Source organism: Nomascus leucogenys, chromosome 9 (assembly GCF_006542625.1).
Source record: "Nomascus leucogenys isolate Asia chromosome 9, Asia_NLE_v1, whole genome shotgun sequence".
Lineage (NCBI taxonomy): Eukaryota > Metazoa > Chordata > Mammalia > Primates > Hylobatidae > Nomascus > Nomascus leucogenys.
Genome location: NC_044389.1, coordinates 85,506,633 through 85,532,970, shown reverse-complemented (window position 1 = coordinate 85,532,970; position 26,338 = coordinate 85,506,633). Strand labels below are relative to the sequence as shown.

General features: G+C 35.6%; 1 protein-coding gene across 1 annotated transcript in view; it reads left to right on the top strand.

Moving 5' to 3' along the window:
* CENPE (centromere protein E) overlaps positions 1–26,338 on the top strand; it is a 90,550-nt gene that overhangs the window by 3,840 nt on the left and 60,372 nt on the right. Inside the window, exons 7-16 of the mRNA XM_030818458.1 lie at positions 376–443; positions 527–592; positions 5,250–5,301; positions 7,831–7,918; positions 8,232–8,361; positions 9,955–10,074; positions 10,946–11,104; positions 14,337–14,484; positions 15,323–15,411; positions 16,472–16,639. Of these exons, the coding sequence (XP_030674318.1) occupies positions 376–443; positions 527–592; positions 5,250–5,301; positions 7,831–7,918; positions 8,232–8,361; positions 9,955–10,074; positions 10,946–11,104; positions 14,337–14,484; positions 15,323–15,411; positions 16,472–16,639 (1,088 nt within the window). The remainder of the gene's footprint in view (positions 1–375; positions 444–526; positions 593–5,249; positions 5,302–7,830; positions 7,919–8,231; positions 8,362–9,954; positions 10,075–10,945; positions 11,105–14,336; positions 14,485–15,322; positions 15,412–16,471; positions 16,640–26,338) is intronic.

Sequence of the window (26,338 nt, the reverse complement as noted above, 5' to 3'; positions counted from 1 at the left end):
CGCAATCTCGGCTCACTGCAAGCTCCGCCTCCCGGGTTCACGCCATTCTCCTGCCTCAGCCTCTCCGAGTAGCTGGGACTACAGGCGCCCACCACCACGCCCGGCTAATTTTTTGTATTTTTAGTAGAGACGGGGTTTCACCGTGGTCTCGATCTCCTGACCTCGTGATCCGCCCGCCTCGGCCTCCCAAAGTGCTGGGATTACAAGCGTGAGCCACCGCGCCCGGCCTGTATTTCTTTAAAACACTTGTAAAAACTATCTTTTCAATCAAGCACATTTAGACTTCAAATCACACTTTTTTAAGTTAAAATAAAAATTATTGTGTTTCTGTGGATTTTAATATATATGCAGCTGAAATATAATTCATTTTTACAGAGAGCAGGCATTATGGAGAAACAAAAATGAATCAAAGAAGCAGTCGTTCTCATACCATCTTTAGGATGGTAGGTAATTCTCTCTATTTGTCTATTAGATCTTTCCAAGTAAGAATGCACTAATTTTTCTACAGCTTGCCTTTTCTGTCTAGATTTTGGAAAGTAGAGAGAAGGGTGAACCTTCTAATTGTGAAGGATCTGTTAAGGTATCCCATTTGGTGAGTATTAATGAACCATAATAATGTACTGTATGGGCCAAAACAAAATTTAATTTAGCTGCTGGATGTTTGGTTTAATAAGAACTGTTAACTAAACTAGATGTGGGAGGAAATCTACAAATTGTCTGCTTAGTCTTGTCAGTATAATCAAATTCCTAGCTAAAATGTCGTAGGAAAAATTCAGAGGATCTTTCCTCCTGTTATGTCATGGTTGCCATCTCCTAAAATTTAAATGTCAGGGCTATAGGGTTATAGGAACTGATGTTTTTTCTAACCACTAATGAAGTAGAATTTTTTTCTATACACATTTAACAATTTAAATCATCTTAGAATTTGAGGGTCTTTTTGTAAAATCTCAGCCAATGTAATTTAGACTTATGTGATCAACAAAAATCTAGGTTGGATGGTTAAAAAGTAATCACATTATTTTAGGTTTTACTTAAGTACAATAAGAAAATATATTTTGTATTATAAACATAGTATTTTAGACTGTAAATCCATTGAGGAGTGATACTGCATTCATCCTGGTAGCCCCAACACATTATACCTATTTTATGTCTAATATAGATTTGTTGAATAAGTGAATATAAGCATTATGCAAACATTCCTATATTCCACATAAGTAAACCTTCACTTCCTTCTTTCCACACTAAATTATTGCTGTTTCTTTCTTGCTCCTTTTCTATCCTTTACCGTATTGCTTTATTCTGCATCTTTAGGGCCTAAATTCTTTAGCTTGATGTGGGATATGATTTAAGATTATTTGATTAGAAAACTTCAGGGAAAAAAGCAGTTTATAATATGTTTATTCATTTTCAGATTTTATAAAATTAGATTATTAATTACTTAGATAGCTCTTATTATTTTGAGATATGTCCCATCAATACCTAATTTATTGAGAGTTTTTAGCATGAAGGATTGTTGAATTTTGTCGAAGGCCTTTTCTGCATCTATTGAGATAATCATGTGGTTTTTGTCTTTGGTTCTGTTTATATGTTGGATTACATTTATTGATTTGCGTATGTTGAACCAGCCTTGCATCCCAGGGATGAAGCCCACTTGATCATGGTGGATAAGCTTTTTGATGTGCTGCTGGATTCGGTTTGCCAGTATTTTATTGAGGATTTTTGCATCAATGTTCATCAGGGATATTGGTCTAAAATTCTCTTTTTTTTGTTGTGTCTCTGTCTGGCTTTGGTATCAGGATGATGCTGGCCCCATACAATGAGTTAGGGAGGATTCTCTCTTTTTCTATTGATTGGAATAGTTTCAGAAGGAATGGTACCAGCTCCTCCTTGTACCTCTGGTAGAATTCGGCTGTGAATCCATCTGGTCCTGGACTTTTTTTGGTTGGGAAGCTATTGATTATTGCCACAATTTCAGAGCCTGTTATTGGTCTATTCAGAGATTCAACTTCTTCCTGGTTTAGTCTTGGGAGGGTGTATATGTCGAGGAATTTATCCATTTCTTCTAGATTTTCTAGTTTATTTGCGTAGAGGTGTTTGTAGTATTCTCTGATGGTAGTTTGTATTTCTGTGGGATCGGTGGTGATATCCCCTTTATCATTTTTTATTGCGTCTATTTGATTCTTCTCTCTTTTCTTCTTTATTAGTCTTGCTAGCGGTCTATCAATTTTGTTGATCTTTTCAAAAAACCGGCTCCTGGATTCATTGATTTTTTTGAAGGGTTTTTTGTGTCTCAATCTCCTTCAGTTCTGCTCTGATCTTAGTTATTTCTTGCCTTCTGCTAGCTTTTGAATGTGATTGCTCTTGCTTTTCTAGTTCTTTTAATTGTGATGTTAGGGTGTCGATTTTAGATCTTTCCTGCTTTCTCTTGTGGGCATTTAGTGCTGTAAGTTTCCCTCTACACACTGCTTTAAATGTGTCCCAGAGATTCTGGTGTGTTGTGTCTTTGTTCTCGCTGGTTTCAAAGAACATCTTTATTTCTGCCTTCATTTCGTTATGTACCCAATAGTCATTCAGGAGCAGGTTGTTCAGTTTCCATGTAGTTGAGTGGTTTTGAGTGAGTTTCTTAATCCTGAGTTCTAGTTTGATTGCACTGTGGTCTGAGAGACAGTTTGTTATAATTTCTGTTCTTTTACATTTGCTGAGGAGAGCTTTACTTCCAACTATGTGGTCAATTTTGGAATAAGTGCAATGTGGTGCTGAGAAGAATGTATATTCTGTTGATTTGTGGTGGAGAGTTCTGTAGATGTCTATTAGGTCCGCTTGGTGCAGAGCTGAGTTCAATACCTGGGTATCCTTGTTAACTTTCTGACTCGTTGATCTGTCTAATGTTGACAGTGGGTTGTTAAAGTCTCTCATTATTATTGTGTGGGAGTCTAAGTCTCTTTGTAGGTCTCTAAGGACTTGCTTTATGAATCTGGGTGCTCCTGTATTTGGTGCATATATATTTAGGATAGTTAGCTCTTCTTATTGAATTGATCCCTTTTCCATTATGTAATGGCCTTCTTTGTCTCTTTTGATCTTTGTTGGTTTAAAGTCTGTTTTATCAGAGACTAGGATTGCACCCCCTGCCTTTTTTTGTTTTCCATTTGCTTGGTAGATCTTCCTCCATCCCTTTATTTTGAGCCTATGTGTGTCTCTGCACATGAGATGGGTTTCCTGAATACAGCACACTGATGGGTCTTGAGTCTTTATCCAATTTGCCAGTCTGTGTCTTTTAATTGGAGCATTTAGCCCATTTACATTTAAGGTTAATATTGTTATGTGTGAATTTGATCCTGTCATTATGATGTTAGCTGGTTGTTTTGCTCGTTAGTTGATGCAGTTTCTTCCTAGCATGGATGGTCTTTACAATTTGGCATGTTTTTGCAGTGGCTGGTACCAGTTGTTCTTTTCCATGTTTAGTGCTTCCTTCAGGAGCTCTTGTAAGGCAGGCCTGGTGGTGACAAAATCTCTCAGCATTTGCTTGTCTGTAAAGTATTTTATTTCTCCTTCACTTATGAAGCTTAGTTTGGCTGGATATGAAATTCTGGGTTGAAAATTCTTTTCTTTAAGAATGTTGAACATTGGCCCCCACTCTCTTCTGGCTAGTAGAGTTTCTGCCGAGAGATCCACTGTTCGTCTCATGGGCTTCCCTTTGTGGGTAACCCGACCTTTCTCTCTGGCTGCCCTTAACATTTTTTCCTTCATTTCAACTTTGGTGAATCTGACAATTATGTGTCTTGGAGTTGCTCTTCTTGAGGAGTATCTTTATGGCATTCTCTGTATTTCCTGAACTTGATAAAAAGAAATAAACAAAGCCTCCAAGAAATGTGGGACTATGTGAAAAGACCAAATCTACGTCTGATTGGTATATCTGAAAGTGACGGGGAGAATGGAACCAAGTTGGAAAACACTCTGCAGGATATTATCCAGGAGAACTTCCCCAATCTAGCAAGGCAGGGTTCTATTACTCCTTTGCATAAAGCCCTGCAATGGCTTCTCATTGAAATTAAACATTTCAAAGTTTTAGATCTCACTTAAAAAGTCCTGCATAATCTGGCCCCTGTCTGCTCCTCTTATTCTATCTTTTCCTGTCTTCACTTCACCAACTGTGCCACACTGCCTTTTCTATTTTTTTGAACACACTGAACACATTCTGCTTCATGACTAAGTGTTTTGGGTATTCTTTTTGTCTAGACTACTGTTTCCCTTGATCTTTTTGGAACCAACTTCCTCTTCTCTGGTCATTCAGATCGCAGCTTAATAACAAGCCTTCCACTGCTATCCAGTCCCGTGAACCTAAAGCTACTGGCCCCTTTTCCAGCTCTATATTTAAATAATCTCTGTTACACTTATCACAACATGTTTCTTATTTGTTTTTTTATGTCTTCTCACCAGCCTCCTCCTCTATGTAGAATGTAAGCTCCATGAGAGCAGAGACCTTATTTATTTATAGCCCTAGCACCTGATGCACTTCCTGGAGCACAATAAGTAGCCACTTCTTTTCAATAATATTTGTGAAATGAAAGAGAGGTCCAGCTCTTAAAGATGCAACGGTAAAGTCATGGTATTGCTACAGCATAGTACAGCTAGCATGCATGACTAGCCCAACAAAATAAGTGCTATAAATGTAAGTTGTATCTATAAGTCATGTTTATAAAGAGTTCTGGTTAGACAGTTCAAGGAGCAGTTCATCTGAAATCTGGTGGGGAGGAAGGATAAAGTAGGCAAAGCTATGCTGAGGAGATAATCTTTGTGCCTGGTTCTTGAATAAAGAATAAGGGCAGAATAGAACATTAGAACTAACTGAATAAAGGAAATAGCAAAAAGCTGGTGCTTGGTGTAGAAGTACATGGGGTGTTTGGGGAATAGTGAGTAGTTCAGCTAGAGGTAAGAATAAGGGATGGATAGATACAAAGTTGGAGCAGTACAAGTGCCAGCTTATAAAGAATTATATTTGCCATAGTAAGTTTTTGGACTTTGTATAGGAAACAACTTATACTGGTGGCATTATGGAAGATATAATGAAAGGAACAGATAGAGAACAGTTTGACTCAGAGAAAAAAGGGAATGCCTAAACAGTAGCATGGGGGACATGGATACAGATCGAATATTCAGATATAACATGTATTAAAAATGTTCTTTGAGTAGTTTGAATTTTATTATTTCAAATTATCTGCCCTAAAGATTTATTTTTATCTACCTTACAGAATTTAGTTGATCTTGCAGGCAGTGAAAGAGCTGCTCAAACAGGAGCTGCAGGTAATTAAAACTCATGAAATATGTTAGTCTTAATGTCTTCCTATTTTACGGGTTTAAAAAATACTATGAGGTATTTTTAGAAATTGATAAAGTAATTATATTTATTAATAATAATGAATCATTAATTATGATTTTCTGATAAAAGTCTTTAACATAGAAATCAGCATCTATATCTGCTTAATTTTTATTTTAGTCTACAATAGCATCAATTAAAAAATGAAAATTATACAGTTGATGGGATTGTACAGCAGGAAAGCCCATGAGAATTCCATAAAAACCATTTAAACTTTCAAAATAAGGAAATTAAGAAAGATAGTGGGGTACAAAATTAATATACAGATATTAATTTTAAGAAGTTAAAATATTAATAAACAAAAACCAGTTAAAATATTTAGTAGACAAAAAGACTCCATTTATAATAACCTAAAAGATGTGATACCTAGGAAGAAACTCAAGAAAGATTTGTACAAGACTGATATAAAGAAAACCTTTTTGTTTTTCCTAAGGTAGACTCTCACTCTGTCTCCCAGGCTGGAGTGCAGTGGGATGATCTCAGCTCAATGCAACCTCCGCCTCCTGGGCTCAAGCAGTTCTCATGCCTCAGCCTCCCAAGTAGCTGGGATTACAGACATGCACCATCACGCCCAGCTAATTTTTGTATTTTTAGTAGAGACAGAGTTTTGCCATGTTGGTCGGGCTGGTATCCAACTCTTGGCCTCAAGTGATCCACCCACCTTGGCCTCCCAAAGTTCTGGGATTACAGGTGTGAGCCGTCACACCCGGCCTAAGAAAACTTGTAAATCAGACTTGAAGGACACAAACAAATACTTGAAAAAATGGAGAAGCATATTTAGATGGAGAAGATTCAAAATCACAAGGATATCAGGCCTCTGTGTTAATTTCTAGATTTAACACAATCCTAATAAAAATATCAAGAGTACATTTTCATGTTTAAATTAGGTAAGGTGATTTTAAAATTTGTATGAAAACAAAAACAGACAAGAGTAGCCAGGAAAATTCCAAAAAGCAGAAAGTGGAGTTTAAGATTTTACTATCTTACTATAAGATAGTAAAACATATTATAATGCCATAGTAATTAAAACTGTGTGAATTGTCAGCCCAGTGAAATAGAATAGAAAATCCATTAAGAGTCCCAAATACATACAGAAGTTAGAATACAATAAAGATGGTCCTTCAGATTTATAAAGAAAAGATAGATTATTCATTAATTGATAGCCATTTGGGAAAAAAATTAAATTGGATCCATATATCATACACCAAGGAATGCTTTATAAGTAGCTCAAAATTTTCAATATGAAAAAAACTATAAAAATTATTGGAAGTCAATTTACAGTGGGAAAACCCTTTTGTAACTGATATGAAGTCCAGATGCCTTAAAAGCTTAAAAGAAACCAACAAAAAACTGGGCAAAGGATGTAAATGAATAGTTCATAATGCTTAAATGGTTTAGCTTGCACCTGCACTCTTGCCATTAGAAGAGCTGCTGATCCAAGGAAGATTAGAAGTTTGTTCAACAGACTTGAACTCATTCTGCAGCCTATTGTAGAGCCACTCAACTGAGCCTAGCCTACATCCACCAAACCAGTCTATCCTCAGACCTGTGAACAAAAAATAAATGCTTGTTTTAGCTGGTTGGTTAGGTAATAATGTTACAGCAATAGCTAATTAATGCACCTGTGAAATAACATCTGTTCAAAATTATTTTTTGCAATATTTATTTGTATAGGCAGTAGATTGAAAACCTACATGTCCTTCAATAGGGGATGGGGTGGGTGAATGAAGTCTGATGCAGCCGTAAAATGGAATTTTATACTTTAAAAAAGAATGAAAAAGATCAGTGTTTACCGATATGGAAATTTTTCCAAGATATGTTGGCAAGTGAAAAAAAGCAAAGGCAAAATAGTATGTATGGTCTGTTACTATTGATATCAGTGAAGAAGGAAGAAAATAAATATATATGAACTTGTATTTTTAAAAAACCTCTAAAGAATAAACAAACTAATAACAGTGGTTTCCTGGTAGAGGTATAGGAACTGGTTGAACAGGTGATAAAAGTGGAAGGGAGCTTTTTCAAAGTGTACTTTTTTTTTTAAACTTTTTGAACCATGTGAGCATATTAACAATTTAAAAATAAGAAATTAGAGGCTAATTTGGTTGTAAGTTCATAGTTCCCTATATTTAGATGTTAAAAAAAAAATGATTTGAACTGAAGAGCTAGAGAAGCTCTTTCAGGAAACAGGTTTTTTTTTTCCCCTACATTCTTCCGTCCCTCTTCATTTTTTTCTTTTTACTATTTTTCTCAGGTAATAACCTTTCTGATTCACTTGAAGTGGGACCAATAGGGAGAGAGCTCTTTCTACCACTGATATTAAAGATGGGCCCATGTCTAAACCAAAGCATAGACTTTAGCATCTGCCCTCTAATTTCTCTCATTAACTTAGTGATAAATAAGTTTATCATCTAGAAAAGGAGTCAAGTTTAGTTTTCGTATTTGTTTAATAAATTCAGGTGTGCGGCTCAAGGAAGGCTGTAATATAAATCGAAGCTTATTTATTTTGGGACAAGTGATCAAGAAACTTAGTGATGGACAAGTTGGGTAAGTTTATCCTGTTGTGCACTTACCTGCTGATTCTTATATTTTTCGTTAGATTGAACATTGCAATATTTCAATGACACTCAAATGTACTGATTTCTTCCATATATTCAAAAACTTACACATATGACTATAATCTACTGAATTTACTTTCTGTTTTAAATATTTTTTAGTTAGTAGTTTTAATCTGCCTCATATAACCTGTAAACTAATTTTTGAAACTGTGGCTGATTTAAGAGTTCTGCATTAAAAACCAACTACTTTGTTACATAAACGTTCTCAATCTTTTTCTCCCATAAACTTATTCCTTGCTAAGTGGTTTCATAAATTATCGAGATAGCAAGTTAACACGAATTCTCCAGAATTCCTTGGGAGGAAATGCAAAGACACGTATTATCTGCACAATTACTCCAGTATCTTTTGATGAAACCCTTACTACTCTCCAGGTAAGTTTGATTTTTATCTCAACTTAATATGGGGGAAGATCAACTTGAAGAAGAAAAAATTGCCTACTAAAATTAAGCATAGTTTTTTTAATTAACTCACCTGTTATAATCGAGATATTGTCTACTAAATAGCATTTCTTAATTTAATTTTGCCAGACTTCAATTATTTGTATCTTACCTTCACAATTTTTGCCACATCCAACACTATTTTACTGAAATTGACTTGATATTTTTAAAATAACTCACTTTTTGTACTTAATTTATTATAAAAGAAAACTTTAATATTAGTCCTATCAATGGGAAACCATTATTACTTGCCACAAATAGAAGGTAACAAAAAAATTGTGTGTCTGTCTGTATAACAAAATAATTCTGAAATTCCCGGTAGTTAAGTGTTGCCTTCATTTGCTCTGAGCCTAAGGCCTATATTTTCTATTTTAAAAAGGAGAGGAGGCCAGGCACGGTGGCTCACACTTGTAATCCCAGCACTTTGGGAGGCCGAGGCTGGCGGATCACGAGGTCAGGAGATCGAGACCACGGTGAAACCCCGTCTCTACTAAAAATACAAAAAAATTAGCTGGTTGTGGTGGCGGGCGCCTGTAGTCCCAGCTACTCGGAGAGGCTGAAGCAGGAGAATGGCGTGAGCCCGGGAGGCAGAGCTTGCAGTGAGCCGAGATTGCGCGCCACTGCACTCCAGCCTGGGTGACAGAGCGAGACTCCGTCTCAAAAAAAAAAAAAAAAAGGAGAGGAACCAGCCTGACCAACACGGAGAAACCCTGTCTCTACTAAAAATACAAAATTAGCCAGATGTGGTAGCGCATGCCTGTAATCCTAGCTACTGGGGAGGCTGAGGCAGGAGAATCACTTGAACCCAGGAGGCAGAGGTTGCCGTGAGCCGAGATCGCGCCATTGCACTCCAGCCTAGGCAACAAGAGCGAAACTATGTCTCAAAAAAAAAAAAAAAAAGGAAAGGAAAAATGAGAAATATCCGTAGGGTAGCTTTCTCAATGAAGGATTCAGTGTTATCTAATGATCACCTTGTTGTACCCAACTAAAGTTACTTATGGTACTTATACTCTGAAAAACATTGCTTTAAATAGCTGTTGAGCACCAGATCAAGGTACTGTCAGAGGTGCAAAGAGAAACTAGAGTCCCTAGCTTAACAGAATTAATGAATTCTGTGACAAGGCACATAACACTTGTCTTGCAACGTAATTGCCTTTGATTAGTAGTTAAGTGGTTAATAACTAGTATAGAGTTTAAAGGAAGGAGAGATATTTTTGGCTAGAAGCAAAACTTCAGAGTAGAGGAGGCGTTAGCACTGGACCTTGAGGGGTAAATGAGATTCCAATAAGCTGATGTTTTTAAGTTCTCTCAATATATCTTTTTTATCCTCCTGAAGACTGTCACCCAGGGTAAGGTACAGAGCGTTGTTATAAGGACATAGAATGTTCCCTTTGTTCAAAAGTATTAAGCCAACTGGAATGAGTATTGATATTTTTAAAATTTGAATATAAGAAAGCTAAATATTATTAATTAAATTCAAATTTTTTTAAGTGTTGAATACTTAGCACTTTTGTATTTTTTTTCCAGTTTGCCAGTACTGCTAAATATATGAAGAATACTCCTTATGTTAATGAGGTATCAACTGATGAAGCTCTCCTGAAAAGGTATAGAAAAGAAATAATGGATCTTAAAAAACAATTAGAAGAGGTATGTACGAATTATTTATTTCATTAAATAGAAAGAACCAATTTAGAATGGAGACCTGCCCAAATGCTCAGAGACTCTTCATTCCTGAATATCTGAGTTGCTACAACTTAGGTTTAAAAACCTAAAAATCACTTTTAAACAAGAAGAAATCCACTCATAAAAATTTTAGTTTAATTTACTATAAATTGTAAGATTTGGTTCTTGAAATTATTTTAGATTTTGTTTTTTATTTTCAAAGGGCAAAATCTGAGATTATCAAATGGGCCAAGTAGAGATATTTCTTAAAATTTTTCACAAATACATATGAATTCGGTTAAAAAGAGAAACTACAGAGTTACTTAGAACCACCTTCTGTGTTTTCATGTTATCCTGAATTCCTCTTCTAACCCTTAGATAGCAATCTAATAATATAGCATAATTACTTATCATTTTAGTTTGTTTTAACCATCATCGTCCCATATTTTGTAAAAAATCATGCATTAATGATCTTTTTTAAAATGAGCTAAAATATCAAATGGTAATCTTATGAGAACATCTCTATCTTTACTATCGGAATTCAGGTCTTTGTCTTATGACTTCTGACTATTCATATCTTCTTAGGCAATTAATAGTGTTATATTAACAGCATTGTTGTCTTATACATGGTATATAGAATAGTTACATGAGAAGAAATGTGTATTTTATTGTAAGTCTGAGAAATTATTGATTATGATAACTGCATTTTGGTGTTCTGCAGTTAGAGTATATTTTATTTCAGTGAAATTAAAATTCTTATAGTTCATATACAAATTTCTTATTCTTTTATGCTACTTTATGGTTTTAAAACTTAGCCATATTTATTATTAACATAATCCAATATTGCATTCTATAGGTTTCTTTAGAGACGCGAGCTCAGGCAATGGAAAAAGACCAATTGGCCCAACTTTTGGAAGAAAAAGATTTGCTTCAGAAAGTACAGAATGAGAAAATTGAAAACTTAACACGGATGCTGGTGACCTCTTCTTCCCTCACGTCGCAACAGGAATTAAAGGTAAAATTAAAAGATGACAGCTTAAACTTGATGTACAGAGAATAGAATTGGTATTTCTATATGTTTATTATATAGTATGCACTTTCTTTCTTTTGATACAGTATAGTCAAGAAACCCAGAAGATTTTATGTTTTCACATTACCTAAGAGATTCATTAAAAATACCAACTTCTGATTCCTATTTGTAGAGATTCTAATTCAACAAGTTTGGAATGTATTTAAATAATTTATTTGCAATATTCTACTTAATAAATTCTAAAGAAACTGGGTGATTGGAAGCCACAGGTTTCTAGAATATGTGGAAATATTATTTTCTACTTAAACAGAAATATTAATCTCAGGAAAATTGGTGTAGAATAAAAAACAACATAATTGTGTCAATGTAGAGTCTGGTGAAAGAAAATAAAAACAACATAGTGAACAGAATTCTGACTTTGTGTGATTTTTTGTTTGTTTTTAATTGAGTAGGAATTTAAAATTCAATAGACTTTTTGGGGTTTGAGGGTGTCATGGATAAGAGAATGACCTCTGGAGCTAGACTGCCTGGATTTGAATCTGTCATTTCCTAACTCTTGGCCTTGGACAATTTCTTGAATTCACTTTGCTGCTTTTTCCTGTGGAAGAAGCAGTGTGGAATAGCTTGATACTCACCTCGTAAGTGTTGTGTGAGAATTAAATGAGATAATAGGTAGAATTAGCTCAACACAGCACTTTCCACACAGCATATTCTCAATTAATGTACGTTGTTAATATGAATAAGCATTATGTACAGAGGTATACAGAAGACAATCAAGAACTATTGGTTGAGTGGTGAGCAGGAAATAGCCCAATGAAAGACCTAGAGAAGAATGTTGCAAAAGAGACCTACATGTACAAAAGCTTGGAGTTGTGAAGAAACATGTATTCCTTGCACTTAAGATGTTCTAGTAGCAGGGGCGTTTTAAACCTCCTTAAGGGATTTGAATGTGATGTTGTGCTAACAACAAAGAGCAGCCTTGTGTGTGACATCAGAATTATAGTTGAGAAAGTTGTAGCTGCTGTGCACATCAGATTGCTTGGGCCTGCAAAGATTGTGGCTCTGGAATTGGAGCGAATTGGATAAATTGGAGAAATGTTTGGAAGGTAAACTTAGCAGGACTTTGTGATTGTTTGGATGTTGAAGGCAGAGAAAGGGAGAAGGAGGTGTCCAGAATGACTTGCAAGCAATTCCTTGGCTTCATGGGTAGCTGGTAACAATATTGGTTGAGTTAAGGAACACTGAATAAAGAGCAGTGGAAATGGTGGGTGTTTTATTTGGGATTTCTTTTGTTTGAGATGTCAGGCTGTTGAAAATGCAAATGTGTGAATATGAGGTAGAAGATTTGAGATGTAAATATCAATTTGGGCATTAACTACTACAGATCCAAATTAAAGTTTGTTCTGGTTGCATGTTGAGAGAAGGCAACAGAAGGCAAAGTAACAGAAGGCAAAACTCCAGTTGGGTAAAGCAGAGAAAGAAGAATCCATAAAGCAGCCCAGGTTTAGCTCTAGAGTTAAGAATAAAACCTAGTGAATGTGGTAGCTAAGGGGAGAGAATATTTCAGGGAGGTAGTGGTCAGCAGTGTCATACTCTGCTGAGAAGTTAAATAAGATAAAGATGGACAAAAATTATTTGCATTTAGAAACACAGAGCTCATTTGCAAAAGCAATTTGAGTTAAGTGATGGGGGTGAAAGCCACCTTATAGTGTGTTGAGGTGGCCTAGATGGATGGGATCTTGAATATAGTAGAAAGAATTGGACTAATATAGGAGAAATACCTCTTGAATTGGAGAAAACAGAGGAAAGGATAGGCCTAGGTTTATACTTTCTTTGTGAAATAGGTTTAATTTTTCTGCTGAGATGGCAGGTGATGGTAGAGTCATAAGTTTACAGAGATACTAAGAGTTTGAAATAGGCTAGCCTTTGTAGGTAATGAAAAAGAAAGCTAACAAGGGGGAAGGGAATATTGCCATGCAGCATTAAAGATCCAGTTTATCTTGTCAGCCAGTCTTCTGGCTATGTGGCTCTGGCAGTGCTCAGGAGGCTGATAAAGGTCTTGAACACAGTGTCATTTGAGTGTGCCATGTGGGGTACATGTAACAGAGAGTGGGTCAAATAATTTGAGAACATTGACCTCAAATTTCAAACATGATTACAGTGATCTATGGAATCTAAGATGATAGGGTGAGAACCAACAGGGAAATGGCAAAAAAAAAAAAAAAAAAAAGGTCACGCAACAAGGGAACAGAGCTAAATAGCCCCTGATAAGCTAAATAGCTATAGTGGGATTAACTAAATTAATGATTTGGAAGGATAGCAACAGCAATAAGAGCAAGAGGTCTAGGTTTATGACTTTCAGATATGAAGGTCCAGGTGTGGCTTTGGTAGCAACTAGCATTAAACCGAAGGTTATTGGAGTCGAGGATTTATATATGATGGGGCTTTTGCAGAGCAGGGTGTGGAAAGGGCTGGCCATTTCAAGCAGAAGGACAGCACTCAGGCATGACAGTATGCAGTATATTCTGGGGACAACAAGTAATCTTAAGAGGCAATGTGATGGAATGGTTGCATGGATAGGCTCTGAAGTAATAGACAATGGGCTCAGCCACCAATTGGCTATACAACCTTACACAACTTGTCCAAACTTGTTGGGCACCCAGCTCATCTGTTAAAAAGATGTAGTAAGGTTGATACTCGATACAAGTATCATCTTATCTTATTTGATTCTCTCAACAACCTTAGGGTTGTGTATTTCAGATGTGAGTACAACCCTAGGGTTGCCGAGAGAGTCAAATAAGATGAGATGATACTTGCACCAAGTAAAGAGACAAGAGAAGAATGGTGGCTATGAAACCTGGAGAAACACACTTAAGAGGCAGGCACAGGAAGAGAAACTAGCAAAGCAGAGTGAGTGGTAAGGACAGCAGCTGGGTAAGATAAGAACCAGGAGATGGGTCCCTGAAGTGTTGAGGAAGGGGTGGGTAAATGATGAGGAGGACAAAGTAGGAAAAAAAGAAAATGGTAGTTAGAGTGAAGTAAAGAGTCAAGAGTTTGATTTTTTTTTAAGCAATATCCTTAGACTAATAAAATTTTAAACTAGGCTTAATAAGAATTCTACCAAGTCAATGGTTTTCAAAAATAGAAACTAGTTCCCTTGTTTTATTATGTTTGAATACAGATCTATATGACATAATTTTGATTTCTTCTTCTTTAGGCTAAAAGAAAACGAAGAGTTACTTGGTGCCTTGGCAAAATTAACAAAATGAAGAACTCAAACTATGCAGATCAATTTAATATGCCAACAAATATAACAACAAAAACACATAAGCCTTCTATAAATTTATTAGGAGAAATTGATGAATGTGAGTGCTTTTTTCAAGTGGAACTATGTTTAATTATAAAAGCATCCTTATAAAGAGAAACTATGTTTATAGCTCAGTTAATGTAATAAACATGTTTAAATACTGTGTATTTCATATGTGATTACAATGGAGACTGTGATTTAAAATAAGTAATTCTAAAAATACAAAAAAACTAGCTGTGCGTGGTTGCAGGCGCCTGTAATTCCGGCTACTTGGGAGGCTGAGGCAGGAGAATCGCTTGAACCTGGAAGGTGGAGCTTACAGTAAGCCAAGATCTGTTGCACTCCAGCCTGGGTGACAAGAGTGAAACTCTGTCTCAAAAAAATATAAATAAATAAATAGAAAGTAATCATAAGTTCTTTATTCTCAATCTCTTAAGAATGATGCACTAGTTGAAACACACATTGAGACAGGTGTTTATTTTCTAATTATTATTCAATTAAATTATTAGTTATATGGCATCTGCCTTTGCTAATCTTAAAAGAGTGGCATTGACATAGGAATCTGTTTCAAAATTATTTCTTCAATAGTACAGTCTGTTGGGGGGGCATTTTAAATCTACTTATAATGATCAAATCTCAAATTCAGAATTTGTCCTTTTAACCTATATTTCATTAAGGATCCTGTATTGTGTCACTAATTCCAACCAGTGATCATCTTAATTCATACAATAATATAAATGACCATATCTATTAATGTACTTTTGGTATTCATACTCTGAGCACATATTAGTTAATTTGAAGTTCTTAGTATCTCTGATAAGAATTTCTTTAGTAATCTTTAATTTGACTTAGGAAATTTGGTAAACATGGACAAATTTTGTTTTCTCTAATTATAGCTGTCTGTTCAGAGTCTGATGTTTTCAGTAACACTCTTGATACATTAAGTGAGATAGAATGGAATCCAGCAACCAAGCTACTAAATCAGGTAACTTAATGTATTTTACAGCATATAATGCTTTTACTCTTTTTAAAATTCTTTTGTTATTAGATTTTGTTGTTACTTGTTCTCATTTAATTTCAGTAATGATTTTGGCTCTAATGAAGGCTTCTCTCTTTACATTTCTACTCTATAACCCTCAGGCACCTAGAGGAAGGCTAAAAATTTCATAAGGCAGACATGTGCTAGTAGGTAAACCTTTGCTTCTAGCTCTTTACTAGCAGATCTTAGTATTCATGATGTTGTGAAGTTTCTGTTTTGCCTTGGTAAACTTCATTAGGGTAACAAGACTGATTTTAAAAGTGTCAGTTCTCAGGCATTTATACTGTATAGAATAATACATCAGGGAGAGGTAATTTTGGTGAATACATCAATAAGTTTAGATTCTATGTTTACTTCGTAGATTGCTCGTGTTTAAAGATATATAGTTGTATAAAGTAGTAGACATTTTCATTTGAATTTTAGAATATAATTGCAGTACTCCTTATTATTGTTAGTTAATTCCTATAAAGTATTGTGGACAAAGTGTTTTTGTGTTCCTAATACATACATTAGAAGTTTCTTGGGTTTTTTTACAATCTCTGGTGTAAAAAATATTTTTTTAACTCATGGTTTATCTCTTCTCTTATAATAATATAGAAAATAGAAATAGGCCTCTTTAAGTATAGTAAAACACAGTTATCATTAGCTTTAGAAGTCAATGAATAATATCTCTGTTTCCATTCTTGAATTCAGAACCATCTGAGACATAAAATAGGAGTTGGTTAGATTGGGGAATTAAATTATCAGTTTTATTACTGAGGAGCTTGAGGATTTATGGTCAAAATTCCCTGTCAGGCACAGGCAAACATACAATTTATTGATATATTTTTAAAATTCTCCTTCTTTCAAAATAATCTATTCTAAGTTAGCTAGTTTGCCAAAATGTAGAACTTTAGAAAGATATGAAATCAAAATTAAATTAGTTATTTAAATAATCCAAATTTTATTAAGGAAACAAAAAATATATGAATTTTCTGATTGGAAAATCTGTTCCTGTTTATAATAGGAGAATATAGAAAGTGAGTTGAACTCACTTCGTGCTGACTATGATAATCTGGTATTAGACTATGAACAACTGCGAACAGAAAAAGAAGAAATGGAATTGAAATTAAAAGAAAAGAATGATTTGGATGAATTTGAGGCTCTAGAAAGAAGAACTAAAACAGATCAAGAGGTAAGAGAGACAGAAATGTAAAACTAAACTAAAAGCATACTTTTAAAAGAAGTATTCTCTTTTTTCTATAATGTAAGCTTTTTTAATATTTTTTTAAATGCACAGATAACATTTTATGTGTTTATTGTATACAACATGATGTATAATGTTTTGAAGTATATATACATTGTGGAATGGTTAAATCTAGCTAACAAATGTACTACCTCACATACTTATTGTTTTTGTGTTGATAGCACATAATATCCTCAAATTTTATGCTTTTTAAGAATATAATACATTGTCATTAACTATAGTCACCTTGCTGTACAATAGAGCTGTTGAAATTTATTCCTGCTATCTAACTGTCATTATGTCATCTGACCAAGATTTCCCCATTTCCTTCTCCCTGCTAAACACCCCAGCCTCTCATAACCACCATTATACTTTGTACTTCTAAGAGATCAGCTTTTTAAGATTCTGCATATGAGTGAGATCATGCAGTATTTGTCTTTCTGTTCCTCGTTTATAATGTCCTTTGGGTTCATCCATATTGTTGCAAATGGTAGGATTTCTTTTTTTTTTTAATAGCTGAAGAATATTCCATTGTGACTTTATACCAAATTTTCTTTATCCATTCTTCTGTTGGTAGACTCTTAGGTTGGTTCCATATCTTGGCTGTTGTGGAAAGTGCTGCAGTAAATATGGGAATGCAGATATTTCTTGAACATACTCATTTAATTTCCTTTGGGTACATACCCAGTAGTAGGACTGCTGGATCTTATGGTAGTTCTATTTTTGCTTTGTTGAGGAACCCTCATACTGTTTTCTATGTATTCCCACCAACAGTATAAAAGGATTCCCTTTTGTCCACATCCTTGCCAACAAGTTCTCTTCTGCCTTCTTGATAAGCCATTCTAATTGGGATGAGGCAATACCTCACTGTGGTTTTGATTTGCATTTCCTTGATTATTAGTAATATTGAACTTTTTTTTCATGTATCTGTTGGCCATGTATATATGTCTTCTTTTGAGAAATGTCTGTTCAGGTCTTTTGCCTATATTTTAATTGGGTTGTTTGGGGTTTTTTTTGCTATTGAGTTGTTTGAGTTTCTTATATATTTTGGATATTAACCATGTGTCAGATGTATAGTTTGCAAATATTTCTGCCATTCTGTAGGTTGTCTCTTTATTGATGATTTCCTTTGCCTTTAGTTGTAATTCCATTTATTTATTTTTGGTCTTTTTGGTTGTGCTTTTGAGGTCTTATCCAAAAATTCCTTGTCCTTACCAATGTTATGAAGCATTTCCCCTATCTTGTTTTCTAGCAGTTTCATAGTTTCAAGTCTTAGTATTTAAGTCCTTAACTCATTCTGAATTGATTCTTGTATATGATAAGAGACAGGAGATCTAGTTTCTTTCTTCAACATATAGATATTCATTCAGTTTTCCCAGCACCACTATTGAAGAAAGACTATCCTTTCCCCAACATATGTTCTTGGCACTTTTGTCAAAAATCAGTTGACTGTATATGCATGGATTTATTTCTGTGTTCTGTTCTATTGGCCTGCTGTCTGTTTCTATGCCAGTAGCATATTATTTTGGTTACTATAGTTTTGTAATATATTTTGGAGGCAGATGGTATAATGCCTCCAGATTTGCTCTTTTTGCTCAAGATTGCTTTGGCTATACAGGGTCTTTTGGGGTTCCATACGAATGTGAGGATTGTTTTTAATCTACTTTTGTGAAGAATGTCATTGGTGTTTTGATAGATATCGCATTACATCTGTGGATCACTTTGGGCAATATGGACATTATAACAATATTCTTCCAATCCATGAACATGCATATCTTTCTATTTGTGTCTTCTTCAAATTCTTTCATTAATGTTTTATAGTTTTCATTTGAGAGATCTGACACCTCCTTGGTTACATTTCTTTCTAGGTATTCTTTTGGTAATAAATGAGATTGTTTTCTTTGTGTCATTTTTAGATAGTTTGCTATTAACATATAGAGATACTACTTTTTTTTATGTTGATTTTGTATCCTGCAACTTTACTGGGTTTTTTATTAGTTGTAACAGTTTTGGATGGAGTCCTTAGGGTTTTCTGTATATAGGATCATATCATCTACAAATAGAGACAATTTAACTTCCTCCTTTCCTATTATGTTTTATTTTTCTCTTTTGCCTAATAGCTCTAGCTAGAACTTCCTGTACTATGTTGAATAAAAGTGGCAAAAAGGGACATCCTTATCCTGTTCTAGATCTTAGAGTAAAAGGCTTTCAGCTTTTCCCCATTTGGTATTATGTTAGCAGTGGGTTTGTTGTATGTGGCCTTTATTGTGTTGAGGCATATCACTTCTATACCTAATTAAGAGTTTTTATCATGAAGAGGTATTGAACTCTGTCATGATTTTTCTGCATCTGTTGAAGTGATTGTATGACTTTTTTCATTGTTTTGTTAATGTGGTATGTCGTGTTTACTGATTTGTTTATGTTGAACCATTCTTGTATTCCTGGGATAAATCCCACTTGGTCATGGTGAATTATCTTTTAAATGTGCTGTTAAATTCAGTTTTATAGTATTTTGTTCAGGGTTTTTCTGTCTGTTCTTCAGGGATATTGGCCTGTAGTTTTCCTTTTTTGTCTATTTTTGGTATCAGTGTAATGCTGGCCTCATAGAATAAGTTAGGAAAAATTCCTTCCTCTTCAATTTTTTGGAATACTTTGAGAAGAATTGGTATTAGTTCTTCTGTAACTATTGGTAGAATTCAGCAGTGATGCCATCAGGACCTGGGCCTTTCTTTGATAGGAGACTTTTTATTACTGATTCAAGTCTCCTTTCTCATTACTGGCCTGTTCAGGTTTTCTATTTATTCATAATTCAGTCCTGGTAGGTAATGTGGTACAGGAATTCATTCCTTCTAGGTTTTTCAGTTTATTGGCTTATAATTGTTCTTTGTATTTCTGTGGTATCAATTGTAACGTCTCCTTTTTTATTTCTGATTTTATGTGTTTGAGTCGACTGTCTTTTTCACCTAGTCTAGCTAAAGGTTTATTGATTTTTGTTTCTTTTCAAAAAAAAAAAACTTTATTTTGTGGATTTTTTAAAAGTCCCTATTTCGTTTATTTCTGCTCTGATCTTTATTCTTTCCATTTGCTAATTTGGGGTTTAGTTTGTTCTTGTTTTTCTAATTCTTCGAGGTAATAGTTTAGGTAGTTTGAGATCTCCCCTCTTTTTTGGTGTAGATGTTTATTACTATAAACTTCTCTTTTAGAACTGCTTTTGCTGCATCCTATACATTTTGGTATATTGTGTTTCCATTTTCATTTGTCTTAACTTTTTTAAATTACTCTTTTAATTCATTAACCCAGTGGTTGTTCAAGAGCATGTTTAATTTTTATGTATTTGTAATATTTCCAGAATTTCTGCTATTAGTAATTTCTAGTTTTATGTCATTGTGGTCAGAAAAGATACTTGATATAATTTTGATTTTAAATTTTTTAAGACTGTTTTTGTGGCCTAATATGATCTGTCTTAGAGAATGTTCCATGTGCAGTTGATAAGAATGTGTTTTCTGTAGCTGTTGAATGAAATGTTCTGTAAACATCTATTAGGTCTCTTTGGTCTAGACTGCAGTTTAAATCTGCTATTTCTTTGTTGATTTTCTGTCTGAATAATCTGTCCATTGCTGAAAGTGTAGTTTCAAAATCTTCTATTATTATTGTGTTGCAGTCTCTCTTCCTTCAGATGGTTAATATTTGCTTTATATATATTCTGCCATGTTCAGTGTACATATATATTTACAATTGTTATAACTTCTTGCTGAGTTGACCCCTTTATCATTATGTAATGGCCTTGTCTCTTTTCACAGTTTTTGATGTAAAGTCTATTTTAGCTGATGTAAGTATAGCTTCTCCTGCTCTCTCACAATTTCAGTTTGCATGGAATATCTTTTTCCACCCCTTCCTTTCCATCTATTTGTATCCTTACAGGTGAAGTTAATCTCTTTCAGGCAGCATATATTTGGATTTTTTAATCCATTCAACCACTCTGTCTTGTAATTGGAGAATCAGTCCATTTACATTGATAGGTAGGAACTATTGTTAGGTAGGAAATTACTACTTCCATTTTGCTAATTATTTTCTTATTTGTTTTTTAGATCCTTTTATCTCACTGTCTTCCTTATTGGTTAAATTATTTTCTCTGAGAGTATGTTTTGATACCTTTCTATTTTTAGTGTATTTATTATGGTTTTTTTCCTTCGTGGTTACCATCAGGCTTACAAGAAAAAGTCTTACAGTTATGGCAGGTTATTTTAAACTGATAACTGATTATCGTTGATTACTAAACAAACAAACTCCACACTTTATCTCCTCCCACCTTCTGAATATTTGATGTTCTAACTTTTGATGTCACAACTGTTTTCCTTCAGTACTTTTACTATATCATTGCACTCCCTCCTGGCCTGTAAGATTCCTCTTTGTTGTTGTTGTTGCTTAATTATACTTTAAGTTCTTGGGTACATGTGCATAACATGCAGATTTGTTACATAGGTATACATGTGCCATGGTGGTTTGCTGCACCCATCAACCTGTCATCTACATTAGGTATTTCTCCTAATGCTATCCCTCCCCTAGCCCCCCAATCCCCGACAGGCCCCACTGTGTGATGTTCCCCTCCCTGTGTCCATGTGTTCTCATTGTTCACCTCCCACTTATAAGTGAGAATGTGTGGTGTTTGGTTTTCTGTTCTTGTGTTAGTTTGCTGAGAATGATGGTTTCTAGCCTCATCCATGTCCCTGCAAAGGACATGAACTCATCCTTTTTTATGGCTGCATAGTATTCCATGGTGTATATGTGCCACATTTCCTTTATCCAGTCTATCATTGATGGGCATTTGGGTTGGTTCCAAGTCTTTGCTGTTGTAAACAATGCTGCAATAAATATACGTGTGCATGTGTCTTTATAGTAGAATGATTTATAATCCTTTGGATATATACTCAGTAATGGGCTTGCTGAGTCAAATGTTATTTCTAGTTCTAGATCCTTGAGGAATTGCCACACTGTCTTCCACAATGTTGAACTAATTTACACTCCCACCAACAGTGTAAAAGCGTTCCTATTTCTCCACATCCTCTCCAGCATCTGTTGTTTCCTGACTTTAATGATCCTGGCCTGTGAGATTTCTGCTTAGAAGTCTGCTGCTAACCATAATGGAACTCCCTTCTATGTTATTTGCCTCTTTACTCTTGCTGCTTTGCTGCTTTTAGGATTTTCTCTTTGTCTTTCACTTTCGAGTTTGAATATAATATATCTTAGGGCAGGGTCATTTAGATTGAATCTGACTGGTAACCTTTGACCTTCCTATATGTGGATATGTATTGCTTTCTTCAGGTTTGGGAATTTTCTGCTATTATCTCTTTAAATAAGCTTTCTGTCCCTTTATCTTTCTCTACTTGAACTGCAGTCACCCAAATATTTGCTTTTTTGATGTTGTCCCATAAACTTCATTCCTTTTCATCCTTTTTTTTTTTTTTGCCTCCTGACTCTATATTTTCAAATAGCCTGTCTCAAGCTCACAAATTCTTCTGCATGATCAGTTCTTCTATTGAGGTTCTTTGTTGCATTTTTCATTTTGTTCATTGTATTTTCTTGCTCTAGGATTTCTGTTTGGTTTTTTTTTATTATTTCAGTCTCCTTGTTAAATTTCTGGATTGTTTCCCCTATGTTTTCTTGAAGTTTGCTGAGCTCACTTAAAATAGCTATTTTGAATTCTTTGGCAGATTATGCATCTCCATCTTTAGGATCACTCACCAGTACCTTACTTTGTGCATTTGGTGACATCATGTTTCCGAGATCATGATGCTTGTGGTCATGCAGCAGTGTCTGCACATTGAAGATGAATTTAGCTATTTGTTTTAGTCTTCACCATCTTTATAAGGTCTTTTCAAGATCCATAGTATGACTGAGGTCAGCGTGTTATCCTGCAGAGGCACTACTGGACACCTTTCTCTATAGGTCCCCAGGTGGGCAGAGCTGTTCTTATTCCACAGATGAGAGGGGTCAGTATCAAGATCCTGGGCCATTTGAGAATCTGCTGATGGACAAGGGTTGCAAAACCTGCCGCAGGGACTTGGATATGCCTGTCTCCCAGTAGGACCCTGGCTATCACTAGGAGAAACTGAAACCAAGCTTCAGAGTTAATTCAGAATGTGCTATGGAACCAATGTTGGTAAGCTTAACCTGGTGGCACCAGCAGTCAAGACTCCCAGCAGTTCCTTATGCAGGGAGGATTGCTTGCATTCTGTAGCTGGGACATTCAGGGTTCTTTCCAGAACTGCTGTGTGATGGAAGCCAGCAGGCCTGTCCTACACAGGCAGGATAACTGCCAGGCTGCAGTAGAGAGGGGCTGCAGTCAAGACAAGACCCCTTTAGGACCTATTATGGGAAAGATGCATCACGCCTGTCCTGGTGGCTGGGGCAAGTGCTTCACCCAGCAGTTCCCAACACAGTCGAGATAGCTTTATGACTGCAGCAAAGAGGCATTGAAGCTGAGACAGGGCCCCTTCAGGATCTATTGTGGGATGGGGGACTGCAAGCCTGACCCAGTGGCTCAGACAGGTTCATCTCTTGGCAGTTCTCTGTGTGGGTGGGAGCAGGGAGGCTGCAGCAGGGGAGGGCTGGAGCCAGTACATGTCCCCTTCAGAATCTGCTATGGGACAGAGGCCGGCAAGCCTGTCCTGGTGGCTCAGATGGGCATGTTCCCTTCTGGGTCCTTGTGCAAGCAGTACTAAGCTAGGACTACAGCTTGAGGAGGGCAGGAGCCAAGTTACAGGCTAACTTTTGGGTCCACTGCCAAGACCAATGTCGACAGGCAAAAGAGCCCATCTGTCGAGACCCTAGAGTGTGTGATTCCTCTTGGACCCCTTGACAGATAGTTTTGGTTGCAGACTCTAGGCCAAACAGGGCTGTAGCTAAGTCCTTCAAGGAATGGGACCATTTCTGCATATGAACCTGGGAGCACAATTGGCAGGACTCCCACCTGGGTGTTGGTAGGCACTCTCAAAAACAACACTTCTGGGTCTTGAGTTCTCCTGGGGTTTTGCAACCTCCTACCTGAATCCAAAGGCTCCCACAAAAAGACTTGTCTGTAATAGGTACAGAATTCTTGTTGTTTTGCGGGGATGTGAGCAGGTGACCTCCTATTCTGTCATCTTCTTGACATCACTCAGAAGTATTGTCTTAAAGATTTTTTTTTCTAAGATTGAGATGTTGAAGATCTAACCATTTTTCATATGTATATACAATTTAGGAAATTTAAGAAATATTTTCTTCATTTATATTTTAAAAATAGTTAAATCATATTTGTTTCCCTGGTGCTTATGCAAGAGAAAAAGAAATTAAAAGCATCTATAGAAAGGGTTGGTGTATCTGCTTCTTGATGGATTTGTCTTGAAATTGTTTCCTTATAGTTTGTATATTACATTTTATTGAGCATATATAAATGCTACCTAGAGCATAGCTGTTTCCTACTGAGATCAGTATGAATTTTAATATCTAGATGACTATTTTATATATGGATGCTACATATTAATGGATTTCTTTTTCTTTAGAAAGTATGTTTCTAAATAATTAAAACATTAGAATGGCTGGAGAAGCTAATTTTGTACATTTTGTTTTTCTTTCTCCATCTAAGAGAGTTATGTGAAAATTAGTATAAGTAATACTAAATAGTTTTAATGGAATTTATATAAACAGATCACTCATTTTCTAAGTATAAAATATTAGGCTACATGTTAAGAGAACTTAATCCAGAAACCATCAGACTTTAGGGACTCAGAAATTGTCCAAAAGATTAAAGGGAGTTATTAGTGCAAAGTGTCCTTAACCTAGAGGCCACAGATGCTATGAAATTATTTTGCAGAATTTTTCAATGCATATTCATTTTTCTGGAACAAGAATCTGTAGTTGTTATCAGACTTGCAAAGTGATTCATGAACACTCCCCCTTCAAAAAAAAATAAGACCCAGTGTTTTATGTAGTTAAAAGATGAATTAATTTGCAGCTACTTTTCAGACTTCTGTGTGGCTAGCCCAAAAGGCCATGATCCTTTTTCCTCGATATCATTGTTCAGTTTCTCAATCTCTTTTCTTTTTTAAAGGAAAAAAGAATTCTATGCCAAAGCTATTATTTCCATTCTACCTACAAATTAAAATTATTTCTTTCATAGGTATTATATTCAAAGAGGTAAAAGTCTATAAGGTCTCCACAGGGTTTCATTTAGCTTCTTTTAAAATGCATATTAAATGAAGTGCAAAATGTCATGCATGACAAAACCATTGGACTTTAATCAATAAAACTAGGTTTTATGGAAGGGACTGGCCTAGTGTCATGATTAATAACATGGTCTCTTGAGTGAAATTGCCTATATTTAAGCTGCAGTTTTGCCACTTATAAACTCACCTCAGATCCAATCCTATTATGAATTGTTGCCAAGGCCTTGGGCAAGTCATTGAATCTCAGGGCTTCCTATATTTCTCCACCAGGAGACCAGGTGCTCACCAAGGTCCCTTCTGACTTTAAAATTTCGTCTAATTTTTGTATGTTTTTTATATGTGATAATAACATGACATAAAACTAACTTTTGGGATAAGTGGCAATAATTTCTCTAATATTTTTCTCACATCATTAATATATTAATTAATAAGAAAAATTGAAGCTTATTGAATTGAGTCAACACAGAGAAAGATTACAAAAATGCCACAGAATATATGACATGTATTACACTGCAGTTTTTCTTCCATTTTAACCACAGTTGAGGGGGAAGAATCCAACTCCCTTCTTTTTAAATTTCTTTTTCTTTTTTTTTTTAAACACAACGCTCAGCTTTCTAATCTAAAAGATACATAATTTAAAAATTTTTTCTTTATAGAGACAGGGGTCTTGCCATGTTGGCCAGGCTAGTCTCACATTACTGGGCTCAAGTGATTTGCTCGCCTCAGTCTCCCAAAGTGCTAGGATTACAGGTGTGAGCCACTGCTCTAGGCCCTTTATTTTTAATTTGACACAAATTTTAAGGTTACTTAAAAGATCATGTAATAAAAACATCCTGTTCAAAAACAATTTTGCGGTGTCTAGTCCATGTTAAACTAAAAATATAAGTCTATGTGTATGTAGCAAAATATGTTCCAAAACCTACATTTTGGGAAAAGGTTTAGCTAAAAGGGAATAAAAGTCAAATTATGGCCTTAGTGTGTCCGGAATTGGTGGGTTCTTGGTCTGACTTCAAGAATAAAGCCGCGGACCCTCGTGGTGAGTGTTACAGCTCTTAAGGTGGCGCGTCTGGAGTTGTTCGTTCCTTCTAATGTTGGGATGTGTTCGGAGTTTCTTCCTTCTGGTGGGTTCGTGGTCTCGCTGGCTCAGGAGTGAAGCTGCAGACCTTCACAGTGAGTGTTACAGCTCTTAAGGCGGCACGTCTGGAGTTGTTCGTTCCTCTCGGTGGGCTTGTGGTCTCGCTGGCTTCAGGAGTGAAGCTGCAGACCTTCGCGGTGAGTGTTACAGCTCATAAAAGCAGTGTGGACCCAAAGAGTGAGCAGTAGCAAGATTTATTGCAAAGAGCGAAAGAACAAAGCTTCCATGGTGTGGAAGGGGACCCGAGCAGGTTGCCACTGCTGGCTCGGGCGGCCTGCTTTTATTCTCTTATCTGGCCCCACCCACGTC